The sequence below is a fragment of the Corvus brachyrhynchos genome, unplaced genomic scaffold (genome assembly GCF_000691975.1).
Source record: "Corvus brachyrhynchos isolate BGI_N302 unplaced genomic scaffold, ASM69197v1 scaffold1577, whole genome shotgun sequence".
NCBI lineage: Eukaryota > Metazoa > Chordata > Aves > Passeriformes > Corvidae > Corvus > Corvus brachyrhynchos.
Genome location: NW_008239106.1, coordinates 249,961 through 277,060, shown reverse-complemented (window position 1 = coordinate 277,060; position 27,100 = coordinate 249,961). Strand labels below are relative to the sequence as shown.

Below are 27,100 nucleotides of genomic sequence, written 5' to 3'. Positions count from 1 at the left end.
CTCTTTTGTCTTGTTCTCAGCCCTTACTCAATACAAGAACAAGATAGTGTGAAATAACAGTAGGCATCAAAGACTAATTAAAATACTCAGGAGCCACTGTGATTTTACACAAACCTCCTCCTGATTGTTTTTAGCTTTTACACCTTCTCCTGTGGCTATTTGTGGGGGTGCAGGGAGACAGACTACAAATAGAGACCAAAAGTGTTTCTGCTTCATTGTCTTGGAAGCAGAGGTTTAACCTGGAAGCAAGGAAGGAAGGAAGAGAAAGGAGGTGGGAAAACTGAAATACAGCAAACAGAAAACTGGAAGGAGACTGGAAAGCAGCAGAAGGAAAATACAGCTGTGACTTGGTGGCCACGTGCATCCAGTCAAATCCTTGTACTTACCCTGAGTGCAAAGGAAGATATAGGGAGGGCAGTGGAGATAAACTAAGGTGAAACAGTATTGGCAGGAGCCATGTCCTGCTATTGCAGACAGCATCTGAGAAATAACTGTCAGTTCTTTAGAGTGGCAAGAAAATCACTGAATTTTCAGTATAAGTTTGATGGACTCCACCCAACGTGTGCTCTTCGATACTTCCAATTTTGATTTCCATCTAAATACACACTCCAAACTATGCAAGGACAACACAAGGCATTAGGGAAGAGGCATCTAGCCAGTTCCCATCTGCCTGATAACTGTCACTTACAATCACCATTTGCCTTTGATTTTTTCATTATTTATTTTTTTATCCAATAGTAAACTTGGCTTGTATCGAATTCTAGGACAATTATGCTGTTTGATGTACAGTGGCAATTTCATGCTATTATACTTTTCATTTGATGTGCAGTCAGGACTCCATAAATAAAACTAAAGAAACTAAACTTCCTAAACGAAACTGACAGCTGTAATGAGATTATGGTAAAACTAGTTCAGCTGCTTTTTCTACAGAGTGTGGTAAAAGTCATTTCAAAAAGTAAAGCCTGACCCATCTATAGTTTCTCAGAATATGACAATGGCCTTCTCCACAGCATAGAATGACATACTCTGTACACAAAGGATAACTCAGCAAGAATACACCTGGTGCCTTTAAAATGACTAAGATGTGAGGGAAGAACACTGATGACAGAAGCCAAAGGTGCTAAGCCATTTTCCTGAAAACTAGTAAGGAAACAGACTGCAGACATAGCAAACTTATGTGGAAAAGATGGTGGCTTTGACGTTCTTTGCTCAGAATATGGGTGAAGTAAATACATTACAGAAAAGACCATGGACCTGTTCCTTAAAGAGCACCTTTACCCCCACAAGGTGAAGGAGTTAAGGTAATTAATAGGGGTTTAGCAGTTAAAAAAAATAAATCCCCTGCTTTGGCAAGTAAGTAGGCATATGACTAATACAAAGGCAGTTCAAACAAAAATATTATGAAGAAGAGCTATATAAAGACCAAATAATAAGAAAAAGAACAAACACGAACATTTCCAATCACTGGCTAAAATGATTTGTGCAGTACTGCTGTAGCACATGTGTTAAATTTAAATGAGTCATTAACCTCTAGCTATATTTCACTTTTTTCCTTGCTCAGGTACAGGATGAGGGATAATCTTTCAAAATTAAAGACCACCATTAACACTAATATCTAAACAAGATAAAATGAGGAGAAACACCATTTAAGCAAAAAGAATCTAACACTATCAATACTTTAAACCTACAAGGAGCAGTTCCCTAGGTAGTGAAATCAAGTTATCACAGGAAAACAAAAGTACAAAACAGAAGCAAAAACTGTTTTTCCAGCAAGGAACTCTGTGGCTTTTTTTTTCCTTTCCAGTAGCCCCAAGAAATATATTAAACTCAATCTGTAAGAATCACATAGAAATGACATTTTGGTATTTTGATTGCAGGGAGAAAGTGGAACATAAAAATGAGCTGTAGATATGTGAAAGTGAAGCCTTCAGAAATATCTGTACCAGAAACTTCGCGTTTTATGACACACAAGAAAAGAACCCTGAGCACCGTATTACCCATCATGTTTTTCAAAACTGACACCAGTGAAAATAGTAATTTAAACCACTTTATGCTTCACTCAGATATTGGAATGTCTTTCTCCTGCCATCACCCCTTCAGATGACTATGTCATTGCTGTACTGCAACAGCTAAGCAGTGAAGCACCTTTCCAGAAGAACAAGGTAACCTTGTTCCAGATTTGCACATGCACTTGGAGACGATTAAAATGATTTTGCTTCTAACTTGCTCATATGTTTCTCAAGGCAAAAACGCTTAAAACTTTTCAACTCAGTACACTTAACTACGTATCTCAGTACACCTCAGACTGGATTAAACTCACAACATTTTGGACGTGTGTAAGTACGGACAAGTGAGTTCTCTCAACTCCCCTCCCTTACAGTCAAGGGAGAGAAATCAGCACTTTCAGGGCACAATTCATCATATCCTAAAATAGATTTTTAAGACAAATGTGACTCATCTGACCTATTTGCATTGGCTAAAGGGAGTCTAGACAACTAGCTCAAACACAGATCTCTACACTGTGGAGGAGGGTTAAATCTGGGGGGACAAATCCTACTGGTTGTGCTGTTGTTTTAAAACAGGACAGTTGGTATCAAGGTGACAGTGATCTGCTAAAATGGAATAGCACAGCAGGGGGAACTCAGCTTCACTTCCCATCTGAACATCGGCCCAACAAACAGCAGTTAGATGGAAAGCACACAGCCAGTCAAGCTATTTCTATACTCTGGAAATGACCAAAGTCTGAAAAGAAAGAGGAAGAGACTAGAAATTTTATCCTGTGTTGTATAACAAGTTCTGGCTGTGTGGATGTAACAGATTTCATTCAGCTTTACAGCGTGGACTCCTAAACATCACACAATGTTCTTCCAAATGATTCTGATCACACCAATATTTGCAAATTCTCTGCTGATAATTTTCTTACAATTTCTGCCACAAATATTCCAATTAAATAATAGAGGGGAGGGAAGGGGAGGGGAGGGGAGCATGAATTAACAACTGACTGGGTCTCAGATCTACACAAAACCCACCTAGACCCTCAGCTGACAAGGCATGCTCCAGGGGACTTGTCATTTAAGAAGTTTATCAAGATTCAGTGTACAGAAGACCAGCACTTATCTCTTACTTCACACTTAACCTTAAACTTTGATAGGGACTAAAACATCTGAGCTGTTATCTCACATGCACACCCTTTTCCTAGAGCCTGCTGATTCCAAAGACTCACTCTGATTCATCGAATTATAACATGGATGGATGATCTGCAGAATATTATTTAGGCTATTTTAGGTTAGGTATCTTTCAGCTATCTAAAAACTGGTAAGCCTGCTACTGCCCTAAAAAAAATTTAAATTCTTTAGCTATGTAGGCAAATATCTGAAAAACTAACCCAGAACTTTTCCACCCTGTACTGACAAAACAGATGCAATAAAATTAATGTGTCTATTTCAATTAATGTTAAGCAACTTGTCACATGCCATACATAGTATATTTTCATTTATATGGAATCAATTATGTCTAAAGATGGTCTCTCTTTATGTGATTATACGAAAAAATTACACTAATATTTATGCAGCACAGCAAATGTTGGCAAATGTTTATTTTTTGACGACAAATCACCTACAGCTTCAGATCGAAACTGCATCATGGTTACCACACTTACAAGACACTGCTCTGTGGTTTCCCAACGGGCTACTTAAATCGTGGAATCTGGCTGCTGTCTCCAGAATGATGTTTGAAGCCTTGATGAGCGAGACATTAACAAGATTTGCTGCTGTGCACATTTTTATTTAAACTGTGCTCCTGCCTAGTCCCTCAACTAGTTCAGAGAAACAGGACATGTGAGGTTGCCAGCATTCAGATCTGAAAATGCTGGGCACATAAAGGATACTGTGTGGATATCCACTGTGGATGGAATAAAGCCTTACGGCAGGTGTTACCGACATGTCAACCCTCAGTGTTACGCAGCCCAGATCTCTCCTATTAATGCCTCTCTTTTCCCAGGCTCTGGGCGCTTTGTGCTGGCAGTATTTGTAGTTCTAGTCTGATACACACTCACCCGTATATTGATACAGCCTCTCTTGCTCCTCCCTCAGAATGAAGCTATGCTTTCAGCATTACCCAGCAACAGCTGTGACCGGAGACAGCCCATCCTCTCCAGGACTGATTTCTCTCACCTGCATTAGCTAACCCCACCAAAAATTCCACTCAAGTTTAAAATAAGGTTCACACCAATAACACACAGCCCATGCTCCCAAGGGCCCGCCTGGATCTCACTTTTACCTGTGCAAATGACCACTCTTACCACTAGTGCAACTGCCCCAATACATGTTGGCTGCAGGATCAGAATCTGGCAAGCACAACCTACATTCCCAGGAAGTCATTCCCGGTTTCAACTCACAAGGTCCCTTCCCTCTAAGGAATTTCCGAAGAATTTCTGAGTTCATTTATAAACAAGAAAGGCTCTACCCAGGTCTTTTACCTTCTACCAACACTGCAGATTTCCTTTAGTCAGTCGGTCACTGACCATCACAGATCTCCTCCTGAGCAGAGCAGGACACTTTCCAGTTGTCCTATCAATGCTGCAAGTTAACAGCTGCCACAGCAGCTTCAAGACTGGGTTATCAACGGGGATGCTCAAGAAAGGAATTTGATATAATAAATGTAACAGGTAATTAATGCTGAGGCCCTATCCAGGATCCAAGCAAGAGGCGAGGCAAATCTCTCTCCCTAACCTAAAAACTACTGCAAGGATTACTCCTGCAAGATACAGCTTTCTGAAATACAGACCTATTTATCCTGCTGTTACAGGTGATGAAAATATTTTTACAATTAATAACAAGAAGAAAAAACCTAAAAATTTTTACTTTTGTAAAGCTTAATCACAGGGCATTCCTAGATCAGGCAGATCACAGCATTGACCTTTTTTGAGCTTTTTTCAGATGGTGGGGAGGGAAGAGGAGGAGAGACAAAGGAGATCATCTGACTGATGAGTCTCTCAACTTACATAGTACAGAGGAAGGAGTGGAGTGGGAGAGCTCAGACTCAAGCGATTGACTCTCTGAGTTTGCATTTCTCATGGACTTGCCCGCTGAATTGATGGAAAGAAACACAACATATGAACAAACAAAGATGAAGAGGTAGAGTGTGATCAGACTCCTCAGCAGGCACTGGCAGCAGGAGCGGCCTCTGGGGCACGGCAAGGGTGGTGACCAGTGGGATGAAGAAGCAATGGAAGAGGAGGAGTGGTGGGTGGAACTCAACCTCTCCATGTCCTCCTCCTTTGTGAAAGCTGTGTGAGGGTCAAGTACATGTGAAGAAAAAAAGAAGGCCAAAAGAAAAATAATGATAATTTAATTAGAAGCAGCAAGAACTTAGAAAATCTTTGAGCACACAAACAATGTTAATGATGTACTTTCAGGGGCAGTGTGGGTGCCAAAGAACAGTTGTAAAGGTGTGAGTGACTCTGTTCAGATGCCAGCACAGATTCACCCCTGTATCCAGTATTCAGATATACAGGGACTTGAAAGAGCTACGGAAAAATTGTTCTTAGAAATTTGAATGGTTTTTTAGGAATGTATATTCCAAAAGAAATAGTTTAAAGTGCTTTCTTTCTACTGTTAAATAAAATTAAGCCAGCAGGTACAAGATGAATTACAAATATATGAAATATTTCAGAGCAATGTACCTTCCAGATGTATTAAGTAGCACAGGTAAATCACAATTTGTCAAATCTGTAAGTGCCTTACAACTCAGCAATTTTTCCCATTGGGAAGCATCATTCTTACTAATGCTTTCGTTAATTTGTCTCTGGGGGCAAAAAGACACCATGAGAAATCCAGATCTTCTGTTCATGGTACATTTAACAACGCACCTTTCTGACAGTCTGTGGACAAAAAATAATGGTGATATTCCACAGCATTACTTGAAAAATCAAACCCATATCACAGAGATGCTGCCCAAAAGTTCCAGACTCATTGCTACAGGAAGAAGAAATCCCACAAGCAATCCCAGAAGGAGGCATTGCCTACAGTCCAGTTCTCAGCCTGTTCTTCCTGCCCACTCCTGTCATATTTAGGAGGGATCACTGTCATGTAGATTAAGCCCATGATTGATGGCTAATGTTGGAAATTTATCTTAGCAAGGAACCTGAACTACAGCTTCAATTCATTTCAGTCTCAAATGATAGAATTAGCTTAATCCTTGAGTTATTAAAGCTCACTGTTGTTTGCGAAGCACTGTTTCTAGTAAAAGAAATATATTCCAGTCCTAAAAGAGGTAAATGTATACACAAACAAGGTAAAGTTACAGATACCAAGATTTTCAGTAAATAAAAAATAAGAAGCCTGATTTTACTGTCTTGAAGTTAAATACCTGCCTTCAAAAGTGAAAACGGGGCAAAATCCTGACATGAGAGAATGCTCTACGCATCTGTGACAGACAGGAGGTAAGAATTTGATCCTGAAGACATATTTATGATAAGTGATATAAGACATTTTTAACTGCTCCCTTTCTTAATGAATCCTAACATTTGTAATACTTGGCACAGACACGCACGTGCACCCCTTTCCACAGCGCACACGAGACTTGAGTGTGCTGGGGATGCTGTACCCCACACAGACCCGTGTGCCACACCTCTGCAAAGAGGCAAATCAGTAACAAAGAACAAAGCCCTTGATGCACAGCTGGATGTTTTCCATCTGTGTGGGCTGCACGAAGGAAGGAGCCCTGGCCCTGTTTGTGCGGTCCAGCACGGCGTTGGGATGCTGGGAGCAGGAGTAATGCGCACAACCCACACGCCATTCCCTGGGAGGTGTGCCTCACACTGCAATGCCATAAACCATACTAATACTACTGCTCAGTTCCAGCCACAGCCCCCCGCTCCTTCTTGGAAAGCACAGAGCCTCCTCCAATGTTGTACTCCATGCTGCAAAGAAAAGCAAAAAGGTTGAAATGTTCTTTATCATCTAAGGTGGAAAACACTCCTTCTAGGTCTCAAACGTGGCGACAAACGTCTTGATCATCTTGAGCATACGTGTAAGGACCTGGAGAATTCTCTCTCCTACCTCTGAAATCCAATTGTCCCTATCAGTATTTTATCTCCAGTGGCTGTTGCTGACAAGAGAAAGCTTTCTCACTGTTCTCCTACAAACTATACATCCAGGAATCAAGTTTGGTGTAGGGGGAAATAACCTTTCGTAAGTGCTTTGCTAGAGCAGGAAGCTTGAGCTTGTAATAGGTGTCAGGGTTGCAGGACTGCCTATTCCCTGAATCAATCTTCAAATTAGACCCTGGGGGCAGTGTTAGCTTTAATTTATAACAAAACAGTATGAACAGCAGCCTCCAGTGGAAAGATGGGAAGTGTGAGAAGAATATTAAAAAGTGCAAAACAAGCAAGTTCCCAAGCAATTAATAAGAGGGAGATTATATTTGTCGTTTAAATGAACAGAAAATGAAATCCCTGTACACTGTGCAGGGAAAGACTCAAGCAGTATCTTGTTCCTCAGACCTGTGCTTACTGCAAGATCCCCCTTTTGTGTTTTGGGAGTACCGTATATTACGGCCATCCAACCCGCCCTTAACTGTGATACTGCAGAATCGTGTAAAAGAATAAGGCCAATTATTTTCACTGCTGTTTTTCCTTGTAGTTGTATCCCCCTGAGGTACAATTTTGTGTGCTAAGCTTCTGACAGAATTTTCTAAAAATCCTACTGTAGTAACACCACATTATATCATCACACAGAGGCCCTACAATTTAATTATTCATTTAATAAGCTTAGTTGTTAAACTGCACAAAATAGTTTGAAGGAAGAAATACAAACTGTTATGATTAAAGGTAAATTACACTGTATTTTCCAACGCACCAGCTGCGGATCCCTGTAATTCTTCTCTCCTTTCACATTAACTCAAACCACCACTACTTCGTTGCATCCATTCTCCCTGTTTTATCTTACTATCACCTGTACATATACCATTTTTCTTTGAGGCCAAAAGCCAATCTTTTTTGTGAATCAGAGATACACAAACCTAATACTCACTTTTTCAAGCCTTTAGCACTTTAAAACAATGTTATTAAAGTAGGTACGTTAGCATCACAGCATAATGTTTAGAGGGGGAAAAAATGGAAACAAAAATATTATCTGTGAAACTACAAAACTAAATTTGTACGAAAAGTTTTGATGTTAGTTTTTTAAGAATAGAAGAAGATTAAAATAAGTGTATGGACAGAACAAAAGAAAACAAAAAAAATACACTGGCATCTGAACAGAAGAAAAATAAAAATGGTGACATGAAAAAAACCCCACAACCAAACCCAAAACACAAATGCATGCTAAACATAAACTAAGTAAAAGCTACAAAGCACTAAGACATTTGTAATCTACTTCTATTATTACTGGAACTAATATCTTAGTTAAAAAGCAGTAACCTTACACTCTTAATCCCAAAACATCCTGGGAAATGGTGTTTTGGGATCGGAAAAGTTAAAGTTAAGTCCAAAACATATCAAAAGTAATTTCTTCTACAAAAGGAAAAATACTATTCTCCTGTAAGATACATTAGGGGTTTCTGTGTTTAATGACCTACGTGAAATACAACCACGAAACTCACGTTACTGCTTCTCCAAACATTTCAAGCTTAAAATCATACCTTTCACATCCTCATCTTCGATGGTCGTGTTGGAACTCTCTGTTGATTCCTGTTGAGAAGTAAATATGAGTCGAATGTATAAAACAAGCCAAGCCTTATTTGCGTGCCTCGGAAAAGGACAGGATTAGTTACAGGAATCATGCAAAGCCTTGAAGCGGGGTGGGATGTCATTCACAAACAAATGGTCACACACCGATTGAGACATTTCCACCTGAAATGGATGTCAAACATTGCCATTCTCCACAGGAGGGAACAGGAACACAATTCCTGCACTCTGATGCTTTTACTTCACAGGAATGTACAGGAAAGTTTTTTTCTTTAACATCCAGCTGTACAAAGTCCATCTGAAATGTATGAATTACCTCAGCCAAGTAGGAGAGCTTGCCATTTTAAGCTTAGTGATTAAACCAACTGTGCAAAATAAGTCATTCCATTCCAATTCCACCTTCTAAATATGCAGGCTGCTGCAAGCTACAATTTACAATCAATTTCCTGTTCATGTGACTTATGCAATGTATATTCAAAAGAAGTCTCACAGTGACTTGAAGCATATTGAATCAGATTATTTCATTTTTATACTGGTTTTGTGGGTTTTTTTGGTTTTTTTTTTTTTTTTAAGGAGATGGAGAATTGATAAACATACGGTAAAAACTTTGACAAACTAAGGCATCTTTGTAGCAGTATTCTTCAACCAACCAGTCATGCAAAGGAATGACTCATCTATCAGACAGTTTATTCTTAAGCCATCGCACTTAAAAAGGCAAGGATATTGTATCTTAGTCTTTCCTTAATTACCAGAAACATGAAATATAATGGGCAAATTCAACAGGGCACTGTCAAATCTAACAGCTTCAGAGAGCTGGAAAGTTTTAAGTGGGATGGTTTTTTTATCTCCATACTTTCTTGAGAAGTAAAATATTAAATTTTTTTTTTTGCAGCTCAATAACAAAAAAGGTTAACTGATCTGTTTTTATCTGGGAGAGAAGACAGGACTGCTATCATATTTAATTCTTTAAAGGATTTTACAATTAAATAATAAAAGGTAAATTTGCCAGTGCCCTTCATTTACTGTGTCCTCACAAGGCTGAGTCAAAGGAATGTTCAAGAGGGCTAATCCGTTACTCAGACCTTCAAAACCCAAATGTGCATTGATAAGTCAAACTAGAGGAATTAATTTACACACAAACAGAACTGAACGAGCCACCATGCTGTCCCTGCCCTCGCTGTGTTAGACGTTCCACTCTACACGGACGTATCATGCTCTAGCACTTCAAATATTAAATAAAGTACTTACAAGTGAATAAAAACCTCACACAAATACAAGTTGTAAACACCATGCAAAGCTCACAGGGCAGATGTAGCTTCTAACACTGAAGCATCCACTCCAGTTGCCATACTACAAGGATCAGTCTTTCAGATAAATTTAGGAGGAGCTCTCCGCATTAAGTGGATCGTTTGTTTGCTGTGACCTTTTGGGACATTGAGTATCTTAGTTGATGAGATTATGTAAAAAAATCAAGTAGATGTAGTCATGCCAATATTTTATCTAGGTTTTCTGGGCTTTAGTGGACTTCAGTGATAAAGATCAGCCTGCTGTCCAAACACAGGCTGCTCGTGGCCTATGGGTTTAAACTCGGGGAGCTGAAAGAGTAGTAACACGAAAACACAAGTTCTGTGTTGGACAGATGCAGGGGACATAAAGGATCGGGATACACAAGCACAACACACACCATCAGCACTTCCATGCTTGAGGAATGTCTGCATGCGTTATTTTGTCACTCAGATCCACTCCTTCTCTTATGAAATAACCACAGGGAGTTCAGACTAGATAAATGGGATGGGAATTAAGTCAACACTGCAAACAGTGAAACTCTTGTTGATGCACAAATTCTTTTCAGGAAACCTAGGAACATGTGTTATATATAAATGATGGTATTTCCTGTCCCTTTTCAAGTCCATGCATGAAAAAAACAGAACAAAACACAATTTAGGGATCAGCTGCCAAACGCAAACACCACAATACATGAGAAAAAGAAAAGAGCATGAAGAAAACATGTAAAAATCAAAAGACTTCTTTGTCACTTGGAATGTGAAATTTTTTTGGAAACTGCCCAGTGATGTTATGGAAGAAAACCAAAGTCCTGTGCGAAAGACATGTCACGACACGGTGTATAAGCATGCTGAGAAACAGCAGATGGGATAAACTGAAATGACATCTTTGTCTGAGGTGACGACTGCACGTAAAACTCGCTGGGATCATCTCACCACACTCTGAGAACAGCACTCTTAGGTTTCCCTTAGACTGCAGCATTTTTGGCTGAAATGAGAGAGACCCCCCGCTTCCCGAGCCGGGCTGTGAGCTCTGCCCATTGCTACCAACTCCCCCAAGAGCTTCAGGAGCTCAGAAGCAGCAGGGCGCACACAGCAGATGGACATGGATGAAAACAGGCTCAAGAGACACCAGGTATAACAACTGCACGAATGAGATTTTCCTCCACAAATTCTTGGAATGAACCTATTGTGCTGTGGAATAGTGGATGGGATGTGTGGTGTGGAAAAGCAAGATGGAGTTGATTCTTTCTGAATACCTTATTTCCATCAGGGTTGTGGATTACTGTAGTTTGGGGCTCCTGAGCAAGAACAAAATAAAGAGAGAAAGAGTTCCCATTGGTAAATACATTTTCATTGGTGTGAGGGAGTGCAAGAAGAGCCAGCTCACAAATGCTGAACACTGACAAGAGTTAAAACAAACGTTAACTGTCGCCAGGGGGTGAAACTGGATGTCTCTTAACACAGATTTCCCCAACAGCAAGCCAGAAAAAAAGGCCATCTCACCTAATGCAGCAGCATGCAGAGACCTTATTCAGGACCGGGGCACGCAGGGCTTTGAAGCTCTGGGGACCTGCAGAGGCTCTTCTGCACAAGGGCAGACCAAATGCTCCGTGTGCTGTCCTGTCGGAGCCTGGACAGGCAGGGCACGACAAATCTTTAAGCTTTAATAACCTCTTCTCTTTAATCGTGCTTGCTTGTACTAGCATGAAGTGATGAAATCGAAATACAGAGGAATTGATAAGGATTAAGGATGAGTTGACTACCCCATGACACTACTGTGGTTTGGAAAGCATGGACTGCCCCCAGTGGCTGCCTTGGCAGAGCTGCATTAAAGCAAGCGAGAGTGATCTTTGTGTCATTTAAGAGTGTAATTTCCCCAAATCCTTTTCCCTTTAAAAAAGGTTCAATAATCTTTGAAATGGCAGTTAGCCAGCACGCTTTCAGCATGGACCATCGGGCACAGCTCTGTCTGGGAACAGACTGCCATAAACTCCTGCATGCAACCTGCTGGCTGGGCCTTTGGAAGTACTTACTGTATGCCTCAGTGCCAGCTGCTCAAAAAAATTCCAGAGGAAAAATGCCTCCAAACGTGTACGAACTACCCCACTTTCAAAGTTTTATATGCACATGGGAAACAAGAGGTCACAACACGGTGTACTTAGGCGCTGGCATTTACAGTGGTGAGCCCCGTGATACACAGGTGCCTTAGAAATAGGCTATTAATAAAAGCAAGATTGCAGTAAACATCCAGGAACATCACTTTGATTTGTAATACGTCCTTAACAGAGCTTATTAATGAGTAATGTCTCCTGCTGATTTAAATGGAAGAGAAACCAAAAAAATGTTTAGCTCTAGCTCAAGATGCCTCTTGATCCCAGAGAAGACTTGCAAAGTCCTGCTGAGTTTCAGGAAATATGGAATGAAAATCTGAATAAGGTCTGTTTTATGGCAGTAATAATCCTGTTAGCTCTCCTGGATGTCAATACTTTAACTAAGACAAAGCAGAGAAAATAATAGAGCTGTTTTTAAAAAAATTTTTTTGGTGCAAAAGGTTAGCATTAGAATGTGGAAACAGTCATCAGGCAAAGAGCAAAGAGGAACACCAAGCGCATTCTACTCACTTTCTGGCACAGCATGCAAAAAATTCAGCTACAGTTACAAATGCTACGACTCTACCGCATCCAGCTTCCATTTAACATTTTCTGTCAATAAACACGCTCTAATGGACTTCCTCACAAAAAAAAGACAGCATAATTCAAACAAAAAGGTTTTCCAAAACCTGTTTTTAGAAAGCAAACAGAGTAAATGCATGAAAAAGCAAAAAAGAAAAAAAAAAGGAAGAACAAACAGAAGACAGTCAAAAACTTCCAGATAGCACGAGAAGGAAAATGCCAGGTATACCAGCGCCGGGGTAGGAATATTTTCCTTGGGGCTGGTTACCACGTTGGTTTTGTTGTTTATCTGTAGGTATGCAGAAAACAGAAACAGACAGGCCTTAGAACTCACGGTAGGCACCGTATCTATATCTCTGCACACAACATCTATAGACAGGTATTGGTTTCTATAGATAGATATAGATATGGAAATAAAGAATACAGAAAGATGAACTCAGGAACTTGCAGGAACACTAACACACTAGCTCTGGGAGCTGGCTGGCAGCTCCTCACCAAGGGCTGTCAGAGCCCTGCACCAAGGCCTAGGTAAGGAATGGATGAGTTCATCTGAGACACTTAACAGAGAGCCCTTAAGTAGCAGCTAGGCACGTCTAAGAAGACTAAAGAACTAATACGGGTTGGAACGAAGTCCTAAATAGCCACTGCCATTTCCTGACATGCAATGGTGTTAAGTCATTGCACACAACAGTTCTTTATTTCTCATGGATTATCCCTACCATAAATAATATTTGATTATTCGTAGCTCTCCAAGAATCTCTAATTTGTTCTACTGGCTTCTGATTCCACTTTGGAATAAATATGACTGACGCTAGAAAGAGACTGGTGCCCCTTTAGCTTTTTTGGTGCTAATTTTAGCAGAAAATAATTGGCAGCTTCTCTGGGCTGGTACTGTGACTTGGAAGCACAAGGTTTCCCACTATGGTACCTGTAGTCTTACTCCAGCAATCACCACCTCTCTGTTTAACTTTACATATAGGTCATCACGATACTTCTTAAGCTTAGCACAGTGCTACACCTCCTGGCTTTTATCTGTACAAAATATTAATTAATATTAAACTGCTTAGCAGGATGTTTAAAAGTATCTGATCTTTTAAAAATATTTTCTAAGATTTAACTTTCTTTAATACCATGGGGTAGGGGAAGAACAGAAATACTGAAAATAATGTAGCAAGCCACTTTATACATGCACTAAGAAGCAAAATTCAAGTGCTGTAAAACTGGTTTGAAAGATGTGTTTTTTCTTCTCTAACAATAATTAGGAAAAAATATTATGTACATTTTGGTCATGTCTAATTTCAGCAAGGGTAGTCCAAAGCATCATGCGGAACTGGGTATACAGATACAGATTATCTGACAAGACTTCAATCCAAAAAAGCCAAGTTCTACTGAACCTTCTAGTGGTAGCACTTAGTAATAAATGTGCAGCTGTTTTGTTAATGGATTTTCCTAAAATTGTAATTAACTTTACCGAAGAGAAAGAAATGAAATTCACAGACTCCATGTCCTCAACACTTTTTGATGTTTATTTTACTTTGGGCCAGGCATGGCAGCTGACTTGTGGATTTCAGGAATTGAGCCTGCAGCTGAAGTGAATCTTACTTAGGGTATGTTTAAATCATGGAAATGTCAACAGAATTTGCAGTAATTAATTACAGATTGCAAATTTTCTTATTTTAACCAGCATTTAACTGGCTTTGAAGAATATAAAGTAGTTTTGTTAGTTATTATGTCGACACCAAATGTTATTTAATAATACTTGTGATAGAAACCACTTTCCCATATAGAACAAAAATAATTTTCTTTGATTTAAAAGTATTTTTTAAAAAATGGTGTTTCTACAGAAATTGTCATTAAGAGCACATATGAGTCATTACTGAGTTGAGAGTGTTTACACCCCGCCTTGGCCTAGTTATTGCCAAATAAATTTCATTTCTCTACGCACAATTACAGCTATAAGCTGTAGGATTGTCTGAAGTCAGGACAGGGGGAGAACAAACACCTTTGTGTATAAAGTCTTTCATAGGGAGATCTAAGTATCGGCAAGTATTTCACTTGCTTTGATATTTACGGGATTCTGAGATGGGCAGAATCCTGAACTCCTCACTCAGGAAAAAATTTTAAAGAAAACCCCACCCATTTCAGTAAATGAAAGTTCTACAGGAGAACTGTAGAATAGTGGGAACACAACACTGCTTGACAGCATAAACTAAACCTTCCAAGAAGGACAAAAATCGCGTATCAAGCAGCATAACTACAAATTCGTATTTTTGTGACAGTGTAGTCGTGGAGAGACTACGAATAAAAAGACCCTAGCAAAAGGCAAACAGACATAAAGGAAAAGCATAAGGAAAGAAATGAAGATTTCACCAGATTTCATACAGTCCTATTCAGTAGTAGCTTAATACAAAAACTCAAGTGATATCCCAAACGAGTGCTCTTGGTTGAATACATAAGGAAAACAGGTTAGTCAAAGTTCAATTCCAATTTTGCCTGAGTAAGCAGAGCAGGCTTGGGTCCATAGTCCCTTGGTGGAAGCCCTATGAAAATAAACAATATTAATTACAGCTACTGCTGAAAACTGCAGGAAATCTATTCAAAACTTCTTCAGCAGGTATCAAGAATCCAGCATTCATTAGGAACAGAGAGAGAGAATGTGATTCAGAATACAGTTATTTCTTCCACGTAAACAGAACTTGGTAAAACCCTTTGAAACTTTGAGAGAAAACTGCAATAAGCTGTACATGTTTTGTCTCTCATAGAACAGAGACATATTAATCTATGAACATGTGGTGCGTTTTGCATGTATTTTTAACAGCAAAGGGAAATAACTCCAGAAGGATTACAATAATTTCATATGAAACAGCTACTTTAAAGTTAATTTGTGCTTAACCAGTGACCTTCTGTTTGAAGACAGAGAACGTTTTAGTGCTGCATTGCTTGCCAAAAGTCACTCTCTGAGGTGTGACAGTAGTGCAGGACAGACACACACACACACACACACACACTCTCTCCAAACAGCTGGGCATGAACTGTAGAAATTATTATTGGCCTTTTTTCCATAGAATATGAAAATATTTTAACAAACAAAGCCTGTATCTTGGGGCTTTATCTTTCACATGGTACTTCTGTAACAAAAAGTTAACACACACTTCAGGTCTGGGATCCTGGCAACATCCACACTGCACCTTCCCGGTGCCCCTCCTTTGGACACCGTGGATCCTGTCACTGGAATTCTATATTCACCCCAAGGAACAGAGGATTTACCTACATAACGGCAAGGCTGCTCACACCTGACCAGCAGCTTTTGCTTTCCAAGGAGAGTTGGCTTCCCAGTGAAAGGTGCGGATGAGGGCTGTTCGCCTTCTCTCTGCCGGCAGCAGCAGGCAGAGCCCATCCTCATGAACACCTTAAAGGTCACATTCAAAACCATCATAAACAGCAATAGAGGAGGTTATCATGTAGGGTCACGGAGGCCAAATGAATACAAAACTGGAGAGCAGGTTGAGGAGGAAGAAAAGTTATTGAGACTGTCAGTTGGGAGATCTTGGGACACGGCCCTGAGCTGTGAAGGAAGCTGGCTGGAAAACTAGTGTGGAAAGGCTGGGAAATTGGCTTTTTTACTCCTGAGCATTTAGTATGGCATCTTGGGCTACAGTGGCTCGATTAATGCAGTACGGTATCACTGTGCAATGTGTTTTGTGTTACATTTTATGATATTAATACTATTAGCTTTTAAAGTAAGATGTTTTGAAAATGAAGAGAAGGCTGTTATAAGATTACTATTTTGTTACTATTCTTATTTACTAAGAACAGCTGCATTGGCTGATGTTACATCTACTTTTTTGGTTTTTTATGTCCCCAGGTTAAAAAGAAGTAAAGACTTGCTTGAAAGAACGGCTGAACGATTCTCTGTGGATGGCATATAGCAACTGCAGGCTTAAAATTCACAAGATTGTACTTTAAAGTCTTGCAGTTCTCACAGTATGTTAACAAAGCTAAATGCAACTGTTTGATTTCTAAGTGTGAATGTTTCACAGGAGGAAAAAAAAAAAAAATCTGTCGATAAAGATCCTCACCATCATCTGAACACTCGAACTGGACTTCCTTTTCTGAATTGACCAGTCAGAGAGAAAGGAAAAGAAGAAAACGTGACTGGTTGGATTTGCAGTATCAATGCATGGAGTACAGTATATTTCTCTTTTGGCTTTTTTTTTTTTAAATAAGAAAAAGACAGCTACAGCTGTTGGAAGGGGTGGAAAAAATGCTACGGAGTATCTCAATAACAGCATCCCAATTAACAGAAATGACAAAAACAGACTTCCCCAGATGTACATTTACTCCCTTTGCTCCACATGACCATGCAGACTAACAGCAGACATATAAGTGCTGAAAACCAAAGAACTGAATCCCAACAAGTGCAATTTAGGCAAAATTTTGGCAACCATTGTTTCCCATATTATAATTGAGATTGCAATAGAACAAATAGCATCGTAGACCTGTAGGAGGAATGATATTTAAAAAGGAAAACTGGCCAGAGAGTGCACAAAATTTATCTATTCCACAGTGAAACACGTTCAGGGTTTTCCAGCACTGATAGAATAGTTGCAAATGTGTGCTTCTCCATGTGACTGGGATATCCACTGCTTGGCAGTGAGAAGCACTGAAATGGTACTGTACTCATTTCTTTGTAGGTCAGGCTTGGGATTTTTTTCATCAGAAAAGTGTGCATATGTCAGACAGCAGGCACAAATATACTGTGAATCTGGTATTCAAGCAAGTATTTATAATACTTTGTTAAATTAAGACATTAAGATTAAATAGAAAATTAAAATTCAGGTCAAAGACACCCTTCTGCATAAACACACAGCGCAGAAGAGTATCTTTTGAATCTTATAATGAAAGCTTGAGGCATTATATTAGTCTTCAAGAATCCTCTGAGAAAAAAAATGAAACATATTTTCTGTTGAGTGTTTTTTTATTCCTGTTTTTTTTTTTTTTTTCTCCAAAGCATTTATGCAGAATGTTCATTTGTGAAGCATCTCTCCTCCTGCAGGGTCTGGTGACGAGAGAACAGGAGCTCTAAATCATGTACGAAAGCTGCCAAAATGTTCCCTTCTTAACAAGGTCTCTTAGTCAGGATGAGCTGATCTGAGACAGTAAACCCCTCAAGTTCTGCCAAATATAGCAAGTACATCTGGCAGAACACACCTCATGTGGAGCCAAGCCTACCCATACACTTTTGGTCTTACACGAAATCTAATGGAAAGTCAAGGGGAAACACAGAGGCAACATAACTGCATGTAAACACTGATGCTTAAAAAGCCCACCACCAAACCACTATTTACAAGGTAATTGACAACTTTGAGTCATTCATTAGATAATCATTCTTCATTTAAAAAGCAAGAAAAAGCATTTTCTCCAGGAGTTTTCTATCTTCTGCTTACTTAATGCTGGCTTTTCAAGTATTTATTTCACTTTTAAGCTTCACCTACTAACTTTAACCACTCCAAACAGCTAGTGAGAAGCACTTGCTAACAGATTCTATGAAGGAAAGAAATAGCAATATACAATCCTAAAACCTGGCAGAAGTTACAGATAGGTGGAGACTAAGATGAATTTTTGAAATTGAAAGCAGGTGTTTAACCTACCTTAACTCCATCCGGCTTTTTCAGTAAACTCTTGGCTGCTGTAAAATAAGACCAATAATTTCAGTGTCAGGTGGTTCCCCAGAGGTCACCCCAGCTGTGCAGCAAACCCCCAATGCCTCCCAGCTCCAGGTATGTTCTCAGCTTTTATTTCCTCCTTTTACTTCTCTGAGCATGGGGAATGAAATCTTTAGGAAACTACCAATCCTTAGGATTATCAAACATCTTTTTCCATTGACTAAAGCTGTAGGTTGACTGTAGTTATATAAGGAGAGAGCTCCTCGGGTGGCAGAGAGGAAATGGAAGCAGGGTGAGTGTAAAAGCAGCAGCTTTGGATACATTCACTTCCTCAACTGCAATATATTTCTATTTGTTGATGGGGATAGTTAGATATGACTGTGAAAAGGTTCTGATTGGTCTCTCATTGTTCTGATGGCAGGGACTTAGACCAGGTGTCTGCAGAGCCCACTGGTATCTTAATGAGGGTATCGATATCCATAATCCCCCTCTGGGGACTTCCCACCATGACAGCATCAGCCTCCTTGTGTGAAAGGGCAGCACAGTTGCAAGGAAGAAGGGAAGGACGATTTGCTAACGAGGGGCTGTTTCAGAGAGCTGCTGCCCATGAGTCAATAATAACAAATTCCAGGCTTTGCTTCAGCTCCTAATGAAGAAAACCTGCTATTTTCTCAATCTTGCTGTACACGGATCAAATTTCTTCAAAATTTCATTTGCCATAACGCTATTCACGTGTCAGGCTTTAAATTCCACCGCTTAAAACTAGCATCAAATAATTCCAATTTACTAAATTTAGAAGGCTAACACGCAAACAAGCACAGCACAGCTCTGAACCTGAAAACATTCACAGCAGAAATATGTGCTGGCTGACCTACCAAATCCATATCAACTATTCACTAAAGCGTAAATGCTTCATGAATCACTGCCAAAGACTTGAAGAGTAATAAATTACACAACAAGCCTGGCGTTATTGGGGTTTTATTGTTGTTTATGACCCAATCTTCCCATCAAAAAGTGTTCCACAGCTTAGATTGTAAGAAGTTGCCGTTCTGTATATAAGGGAGACAGTCCTGACATGGAGTTCTCACCATTACTGGCATCCTTATCTTAAAAAAAAAACCCCAAACCAACTGGACCTTGCACGCCCAAGGCTGCCCAGACTGGCTGAGGATACTGGAGTTACTGAGTATGTGGTTTATGTTTAAAGCTAATTCTTGTAATTGTGGCTTATGTTCGAGCTACAACTGTATTAAGTGCTCATTTTACGTCACAGAAAATGTAGGACCACCTCAGCAACTGTACAGAAGTGACTAATGTCCATTATTATGTTGTTTACATGAAACAAACCCTGGAAGGTGAAGCCAGGCTGATGTTTCTCACTTCACTAATATATCAGCCCTTCAAATGCAGTTTAATAATTACGGACATCAGCCAATGCTACCCACCCAGCCATGTCTTACAGCAAAAATGAACAAAAATAAATTTGCCTGTATTGTACAGCAGAACCACTGCATGTTTTTATTTAGAGAAACACATAAGGTAATATTGAAATCAAATTGTTCTCCACACACTTTGGAGATAGAACACTCCCTGTGGCAAAGTGTGCTTTCAGGACCTGAGGCAAGAGTGCCTTAGATTTTACATTACCACAAATATTGTGGGCACTCCATTAACTTCAGGAATTTATTTAGGGAAAGCAAAGGGAAGGAGATATTTCTGAAACCTAAGGATAAAAAAACTCAGAAGTTAATTGCTTTCAAAGCCTGTTTTACACCCTTAAAAATATGGGAAAACATCAATTAATTCTTATAGGCTGCTGTAGGTCCTTTTGCTAAATTTGTGCATGAAACTTCGGAGCTCTTTTAATGCTTGACAAACACTACACGTTCTATGTAAACAATTAAATGAGAGGCAGTAAAATGAGGGCACCACAAGCAGTAACACCAAGTATTTATTGCATGTGTGGCACTGCCGGTGCGTCCTTCAGAACGTGCCCAGGGTGGATTACTACGCAGTACTGCATGTTACAGGACGTATTCTCGGACTCTGCTGGGTTTGGCCTGAAATGTACTTTTAATAGTATTTGGATTCATCTTTCTTTAATCACAGATACTGCATACAAATGAAATATTTAAAGAATTTGCAGGAGCAAAGCAATCAGCATATTCTAAATGAAGCCCACAATGAGAGATTTCTTGCAACTACAAGCAAGAGCTATAAATAAAACCTAAGGCAGCGCTACTAGGCCAGAAAGCAGACTGGAAACAAATGGTTTGTGACAACATGTAGAAATTAAAGTGATTGAGGACAAACAGCAGTTTGGATTGAGAAGAGAAAAAAGATGTTCCTTTCACGTGCTGAGGGTCTTACCTCACAAGAAATATACATTCCACATAAAAGGAAGAAAAAAAAGGAAAATAAAACACTTTTATAACCACATCATTATGGACAAATGACCTTCATAAGCATGCTTTGCAATGAAATACAATGAATAAAGAAACTGAAAAAATAAAATGTCATCAAGAAAAAAATACCAGTGGCTCTGGTGTAAAACAAGAGATGACAAGATGAAAAAATCCAAAAAAAAGCCAAAAACCCTGTTTGCTTTTAATGCTGAAATACTGTTTTAAAACTACTTCAGCTTTTTTGGTTCATGGAAGTTGAATTTGATCCTTACATATATAGACAGTGACAGTTATGAAAAGGGATGAGGAATGATTTGTTTGTTTGATATTTAACAGTAATTCATTTTTACAAGAAGCGCAGCCCACAGCCTTCCCACCTTTTAAATGAATTGGCAGGCACTGGAATTCATTAAGCACTAACTCAAGGTAATTTAGATAAATGTAGTCCTCTGTGTTTAGGTGTGTGTTAAAGAAGGGAACTTAACTAAGAAAGAAATTGTATTTCAAGTACTACGCAAATTGAACAAGTTGTTCTTGCATTCATGATTATGTAATTTTTTTGGGATGAGTCAGTGCTTATTATTATTCAAAACATACCCAGAGAATTATTATGTTTTTATGCGTACAGTAATTTATGTTACACTCCAATAGTTACATCACAGAGTAGGAGGATATGTAAAATTACTGATTTTTAAATCTGGTGTTCTATTTCACTATTCACTGGAAATCTCAAATGGCAAAACGAAAAATTCAACAGCATCAATATTGTGGCAATTCTACTACCGAGGACAATTCTAATTCTGCTAACTGCAAATGTATTTTAGCTTTTGCTATTAGAACTTGTTTGGTGTAAGATCTAAATCTCCAGAGTCATCAGAACAAAACTGTTTCCAAAGGAGGAAATAACTCTCCTTACATCCAGCTAGGCACTGCTGGGCATTAGAAAGAAAATGAGGACTCACATTACTACATTTCTTACTCCTTAGCAAAGCAATAAAGAAATGAATGTGTACTGATGGTATTTTTAACACAGGATGCAACAGAATCATGGAATGACTCTTCACATATATAAAAATATATAAGTTCTAAATGTTGTTTGCTGATACTTATGCATGTGGAGCTACACACATAACTTTCAATTTTCCTGCACCAAAATAGGCATAAAAACACTGCCTGTCTTATGACAAGTAATAACCAAAAAGCAGGGAAGGAGCTCAAATTCTACAGAAAAATCAGACTGTCACTTACAAGAGAATTTCTTTGGCCCAAAGAGACTAAATTCTTGTTCGCTTCATCACAGGAAAGAACATAAACCATACTCAAATGCTCCTGAATGAATCCTAATTAGATCTCAGCCTTCACAGACATCAAAATATGAAGACTGCATTAATCTGGAGCTCAATGAACATACCTGAGAAATTTCTGGTAGCCAGCATTGTTGTCAAAATGGCCCCCTGTGTACACACACATTTTCTCAAATTAGCATCACACTTGTGTAAAACTCCAAATGCCAACACAACACAACGGAATTATAATAATATACCAATATATAATTATACCAATTACTGAATTAACCTGGAAAGAATGGATTCTCTGTGCATTACCTCTCACGTGCCATGCCATGAGTGCATAAACTGCAATTTAATCTTAATTACACACCTATTAGCAATCTTGCTAATCTCAAATATTTGCCAATTGACAGTATGTAATGCACAGGCCAAGAGTATTCAGAGGATCAGTAATTATTCAAAACACATGGCTGAACATGAAAGAGACTTTACTACTGCTCTTAGATTCTTTTTTTTTAGGGAGGAATAGGAGTTTAAGGTGCACATTAGAAAAGTTCACATCTCCAAAGTTATCCTGTCTTGCCAGGAAAAAAAAATTCTTCTGAATTATTATTATTCAGAAGAATAACCTTAAGGATTTTCCTTCAACAAAATACTTTTAGTGTGCCTAAATACAGAGGATTGATATTATTTTGAATTTTAAAAAAAAGCTAAATTCTATTCACTTTCATGAAAAGTTTAATATCTTCAAGACAAAAGCTGATCTTCTATCAATAGGTTATTTAAGAATAATATTCTAGAAAAACTGTGCACAGAGACCATTTGTTTTGCACATGGAACACAAGCACAAGTTTTCATTCATACCTTTAGTTTCCTTCTTGCATTGAATTTCTTCAGGCAATCTACAGTCTCTTGTCTGTGCATCATAGAGGCAACAGTAGAACGTTGCTGCGACAAGAAGAAAAGAATTATTTTAAGGCACCCACCCAGCTGTTTAGAAGTTTGTTTACTCTACAACACACATATTACAACCCATGGTCCCCAACTTGGGTCTTTAATTTCTACCTTGTCTGATTATCCCATCGTGCTCATTTTACTCCGCCTTTTCCACGTATAAAGTCCACTTGAAAAGACACTGTGTGGAATATACTGAGAACAGGAGAAGAGTCCTGGATCCAGGAACAGACAAGCAGCCTTGGCTACCTGCAAATCGACTTTTCAGAATTCCCTTAACTTCCTGCCTGCACATTTCAGGCTTATCTGAATGATTTCAAGGAAATGAAGATGTGAAGCACTATCCAACTCAAAGATACTTTCCTGCACTTTCTTTTCATTGAGAATGTAAAATAACACACTAATTTTGTCAGGGAACTTCTGCACAACAAAGTCAAAGGCAAAGGAGCTAATTTCTTCAAAAATCTTATCCCAAGCTCAGATCTCAATACAGACCACTATTGACTGTATCTGTGTAATTATAATTTTACAGTTTATAGTTACACAGCTGCATGAACAAGGACGGAAGTTATCCTCTGAACACCTTCACTATATGCTGAAGCGAACCATAAGCTGACTTGTCTGCCAAGTGATCCTGTTGAACCTGTGGAAATTACTTACACAGATCCATGGATGCTTTAGTGCTTCCGATGCTGTGATACGTTTTGCTGGGTTGATGGTGAGCATTTTATTGATAAGGTCTTTTGCTTCAGGAGTCACCGTGTCCCATTCTGGTGAGGGGAACTTCAGAAAAAAATACACAGGTGTATATTGTCTTGTACAATATCTTTACACAATTTTACCTAAGGATCCAGTACTAGATTCAAATAGGAGCTTAAAAACGATAAGGCTCTGTCTTTTCCTCATCATCATTTACAAATTACCTAAATCTGAGGAACAACAGCCTCTTGTCTGTTTAACATAGTATGATTAGGTGATGTTGCAAAATTCATATGCCACCATATTGTCAGCTCTTAACTTTTCCCTCTAGGAAAGTACCGCTTAGAGGTACAATTATAAATAATTGAATAGACTGAGTATGGTACATACATCATAAGCACCAGCCTTGATCTGCTGGTAAAGCCTGTGCTGGTCTTCATCCCAGAAGGGGGGGTATCCCACCAGGAGGATGTACAGAATGACTCCTGCAGAAAATTCACACCAGTGTTAAGGGCTTTCTAGAAACAAACAGAAATTAATTCTGCACCCAACAACCACGTAAAACAGAAGGCTCACGAGTATCATCCCAGACACTGAAGAATGCTGCGCCTTTGTACTGGAGAAAACAGTAAAAGTGGGGTTCACAAGGTAACGTCTTACAGAAAACATGGGCAATAGCAAGTGTTTGACACAACATCAGTTCAGGAACACTGGAAACGTTGATCTAGCTGGAGAAATAATATTCCATGATTCTGGATAATCTAGAAAAATGCATTTTTTACTTCTGGTTTTATCATGGCTTGTACTGGTGTCTGCAAGATTATGTTAGAACTATTCTCATGCAAAGCAAATTTGGGAAACCCAAATTTCTCTGTATTCGGTCAACAGGAAATTGAATAGACCACCTACTAGTCTGAGATGATTCCCTGTGACTAAAGAAAAGTGCTGCCATGAATACAACCACATACTAAGTGTGCGTAGAAGTAAAATAAGGAAACCAGCCACTGTTCTCAGCTGGGTAGCTGCCACATGCTGGTACCTAAGAAGGCACCGTTTTGAGAACTGGATCATAAAGTAAATGCTCTGTACTCCAGTTAAGAAAACATTTGATTTTGCATTATACCTGCAGTTGGGGTATATTGATCTCACCAAATTTTAGGCTGCTTGTGAACCAAAACTAAATGTCCAGCTCACAGTATGAACTGTTGTGTTTTCTAACTAATGAGACATGATACACCTGCAGTATTTAATACTTTTTGAAAGTATGTTGTGTAGACATGGCCAACAATGCCATGATAACACAACTTAGTAAATAATTAAAAAAAAAAAAAGGCTTGTAGAGGAACAAAAAATCCAATGACCTCTAGCAGAAATTAATATTGAATTTTATTAAATACCTATTTGGTGATGCAGAACATAATGCGCCCTGGACATAATTTCTCACCCTTAAAACACTTTACAGTGGACTGAATATGACTTCCAGAGTTATTTCTTACCACATGCCCACATATCCACAGGTTTTCCATAAGGATCTTTTCGTAACACTTCTGGCGAAAGGTATCCTGGAGTACCAGCAAAGCCTGTCAAAAGGCAAGGCAACTCTGGTCAAAACCTGTATGGGCTCTGCAAAAAGCAAGTGATTCTCATCTTGGCCCACAAGACCCAGGACATCATCTCCCAAGCCATGGATATGACCTGCTTCATTTGCCCATTTGTTTTTTATGGCACATGACCTAGAGGTAATGCTGACATTATGGGGGACCAACGAACAAAGCAGAGGAGCAGCTACAGTATCCTATATAAAAGGAGATATATTTTACACAAAATTAGAGCTACATCTAATACGATCTTTCCACTGCAGAACTCATTTCTGTGAAGTCATTCCACTTCTGGAAACCTCCTTACAAAAGTTTACAGGAAGCATCTCTGAAGCAATCTGGCCTTTAAAATTTACATGTTCTTCATCCTTTATTCATGACCAGCAGTGCTGCTTTCTCTGAGCAGAAATGCAAAACGAAGGTATAAATATTCCTTTTCTCAGGACACTGTAAAGGATAGAAACTTAATGACCATTGACAGTTTGCACCATTTCAGTGAGTATGCCTGCTCTTTCAGGCATCTTTGCCTAAAATAAGTGCTTGGGAATTCCTGAGGGGTGAGAATTTGGCGGCTTTCATGAAGGACCACATGCCATTTGTGCAATACCTCCCTGGATTCCACAAAACTCATGAGAGACGGTGATAACATATAAAGTGTACAGCTACAGGAAAAAAGAAGCCTTTGCCCTGCAGTTGCCAATTATTTTGGAGTGGGAGGAGGAAATTCTGTATATTCTACTGAGAAAAGAGCTAAAATATGGTCATGAAAAATAAGCTTGTTTTTTGCAGTCTCCTGATATGGAAGCTATGAATTGTTAAGGAGTACTATCACACAGGAAACACATCTTAAGCTCCTTGGAGAAGCTGAAATATAGATGTTCTAAGTAGCTTTAAATAGAGTGCTGTTTCACATCTCTTCTTGAGTGCAGTGCTCATTTTAAAGGGGAACCAAAGTCATCTTGACTCTAAAACTTACCACAGCTAAATGAACATTACTATGCAAGACTTGAAAATAAACTTTAAAGCAAAACCAAATATAGTATGTAGCTAACCTTATCTCTCAATGACGATACAAAATAGGTCTAAACAGAAATAATTGGTACAATTTTAGTACACAGAACTATAGAATAGTTTGGATTGGAAAGGACCTTGAAAATCATCTTGTTCCAACCCCCACCATGGGCAGGGACACCTTCCACTAGACCGGGTTACTTCAAACTCTGTCCCTGCCCTTGGACACTTCCAGGGATGGGGCAGCCACACCAGGGCCTCACCAGTCTCACAGGGAACAATTTTTTCCTATCATCTGATCTAAACCTACTCTCTTTCAGTTTGAAGTGATTCCCACTTGTCCTGTCACTACATGCTCTAGTAAAATAGTCTCTCCCCAGTATTGTGAGTGGTTTAAAGCAGCAAACACAGAAGGGTACACAGCCCTGATTTCAGTAAACAAGAAAGAACACACTGAAATAGGTAACTGTTATTTATCAGGTTATTCTATAACTGCTCAGAGGGACCCCCAAACAAGTGTGTACTTTTCAGAAAGGTGTTGCTACTTGCAGTAACTCCTTTAGCTAAAGCAACTTGCAAAGCTCGAAACTGTGACTGTGAAGTGTCTAGAAGAGATTGCATCACCTTGTACTCCTATCCCTGTATGATTTCTCTAAGTGCTGAGAGGCCCAAAACAAAATCCGTGCTTTGCTGAGCTCAACCTGCCTGACACCTTCCCAGTACATTAAACACCTGCTAAGCGGGTGGCAGGTTTCAACTAAACCCTGTAGCGCTTTCTACAAATAGGCAGAGAACAAGTTTGTTTTGCAAACATGCAAACCAGGAAAGTAT

The 27,100-nt window shown here is 39.1% G+C and overlaps 1 protein-coding gene across 16 annotated transcripts in view; it reads right to left on the bottom strand.

The window, feature by feature from the left end:
* Positions 1 to 27,100, bottom strand: part of CAMK2D (calcium/calmodulin dependent protein kinase II delta) — a 125,935-nt gene that overhangs the window by 9,289 nt on the left and 89,546 nt on the right. For 3 of the 16 annotated variants that reach the window (XM_017739364.1, XM_017739362.1, XM_017739377.1), the window contains 11 exons: positions 25,157 to 25,240; positions 24,051 to 24,145; positions 23,622 to 23,744; positions 22,872 to 22,955; positions 22,130 to 22,172; positions 18,299 to 18,336; positions 16,727 to 16,759; positions 12,877 to 12,936; positions 11,232 to 11,273; positions 8,644 to 8,692; positions 5,003 to 5,086 (listed from right to left, as the gene is read on the bottom strand). In XM_017739364.1, coding sequence (XP_017594853.1) covers positions 5,003 to 5,086; positions 8,644 to 8,692; positions 11,232 to 11,273; positions 12,877 to 12,936; positions 16,727 to 16,759; positions 18,299 to 18,336; positions 22,130 to 22,172; positions 22,872 to 22,955; positions 23,622 to 23,744; positions 24,051 to 24,145; positions 25,157 to 25,240 — 735 coding nt within the window. The remainder of the gene's footprint in view (positions 1 to 5,002; positions 5,087 to 8,643; positions 8,693 to 11,231; positions 11,274 to 12,876; positions 12,937 to 16,726; positions 16,760 to 18,298; positions 18,337 to 22,129; positions 22,173 to 22,871; positions 22,956 to 23,621; positions 23,745 to 24,050; positions 24,146 to 25,156; positions 25,241 to 27,100) is intronic. The other 13 variants (XM_017739363.1, XM_017739366.1, XM_017739367.1 and 10 more) reach the window with 13 other exon arrangements.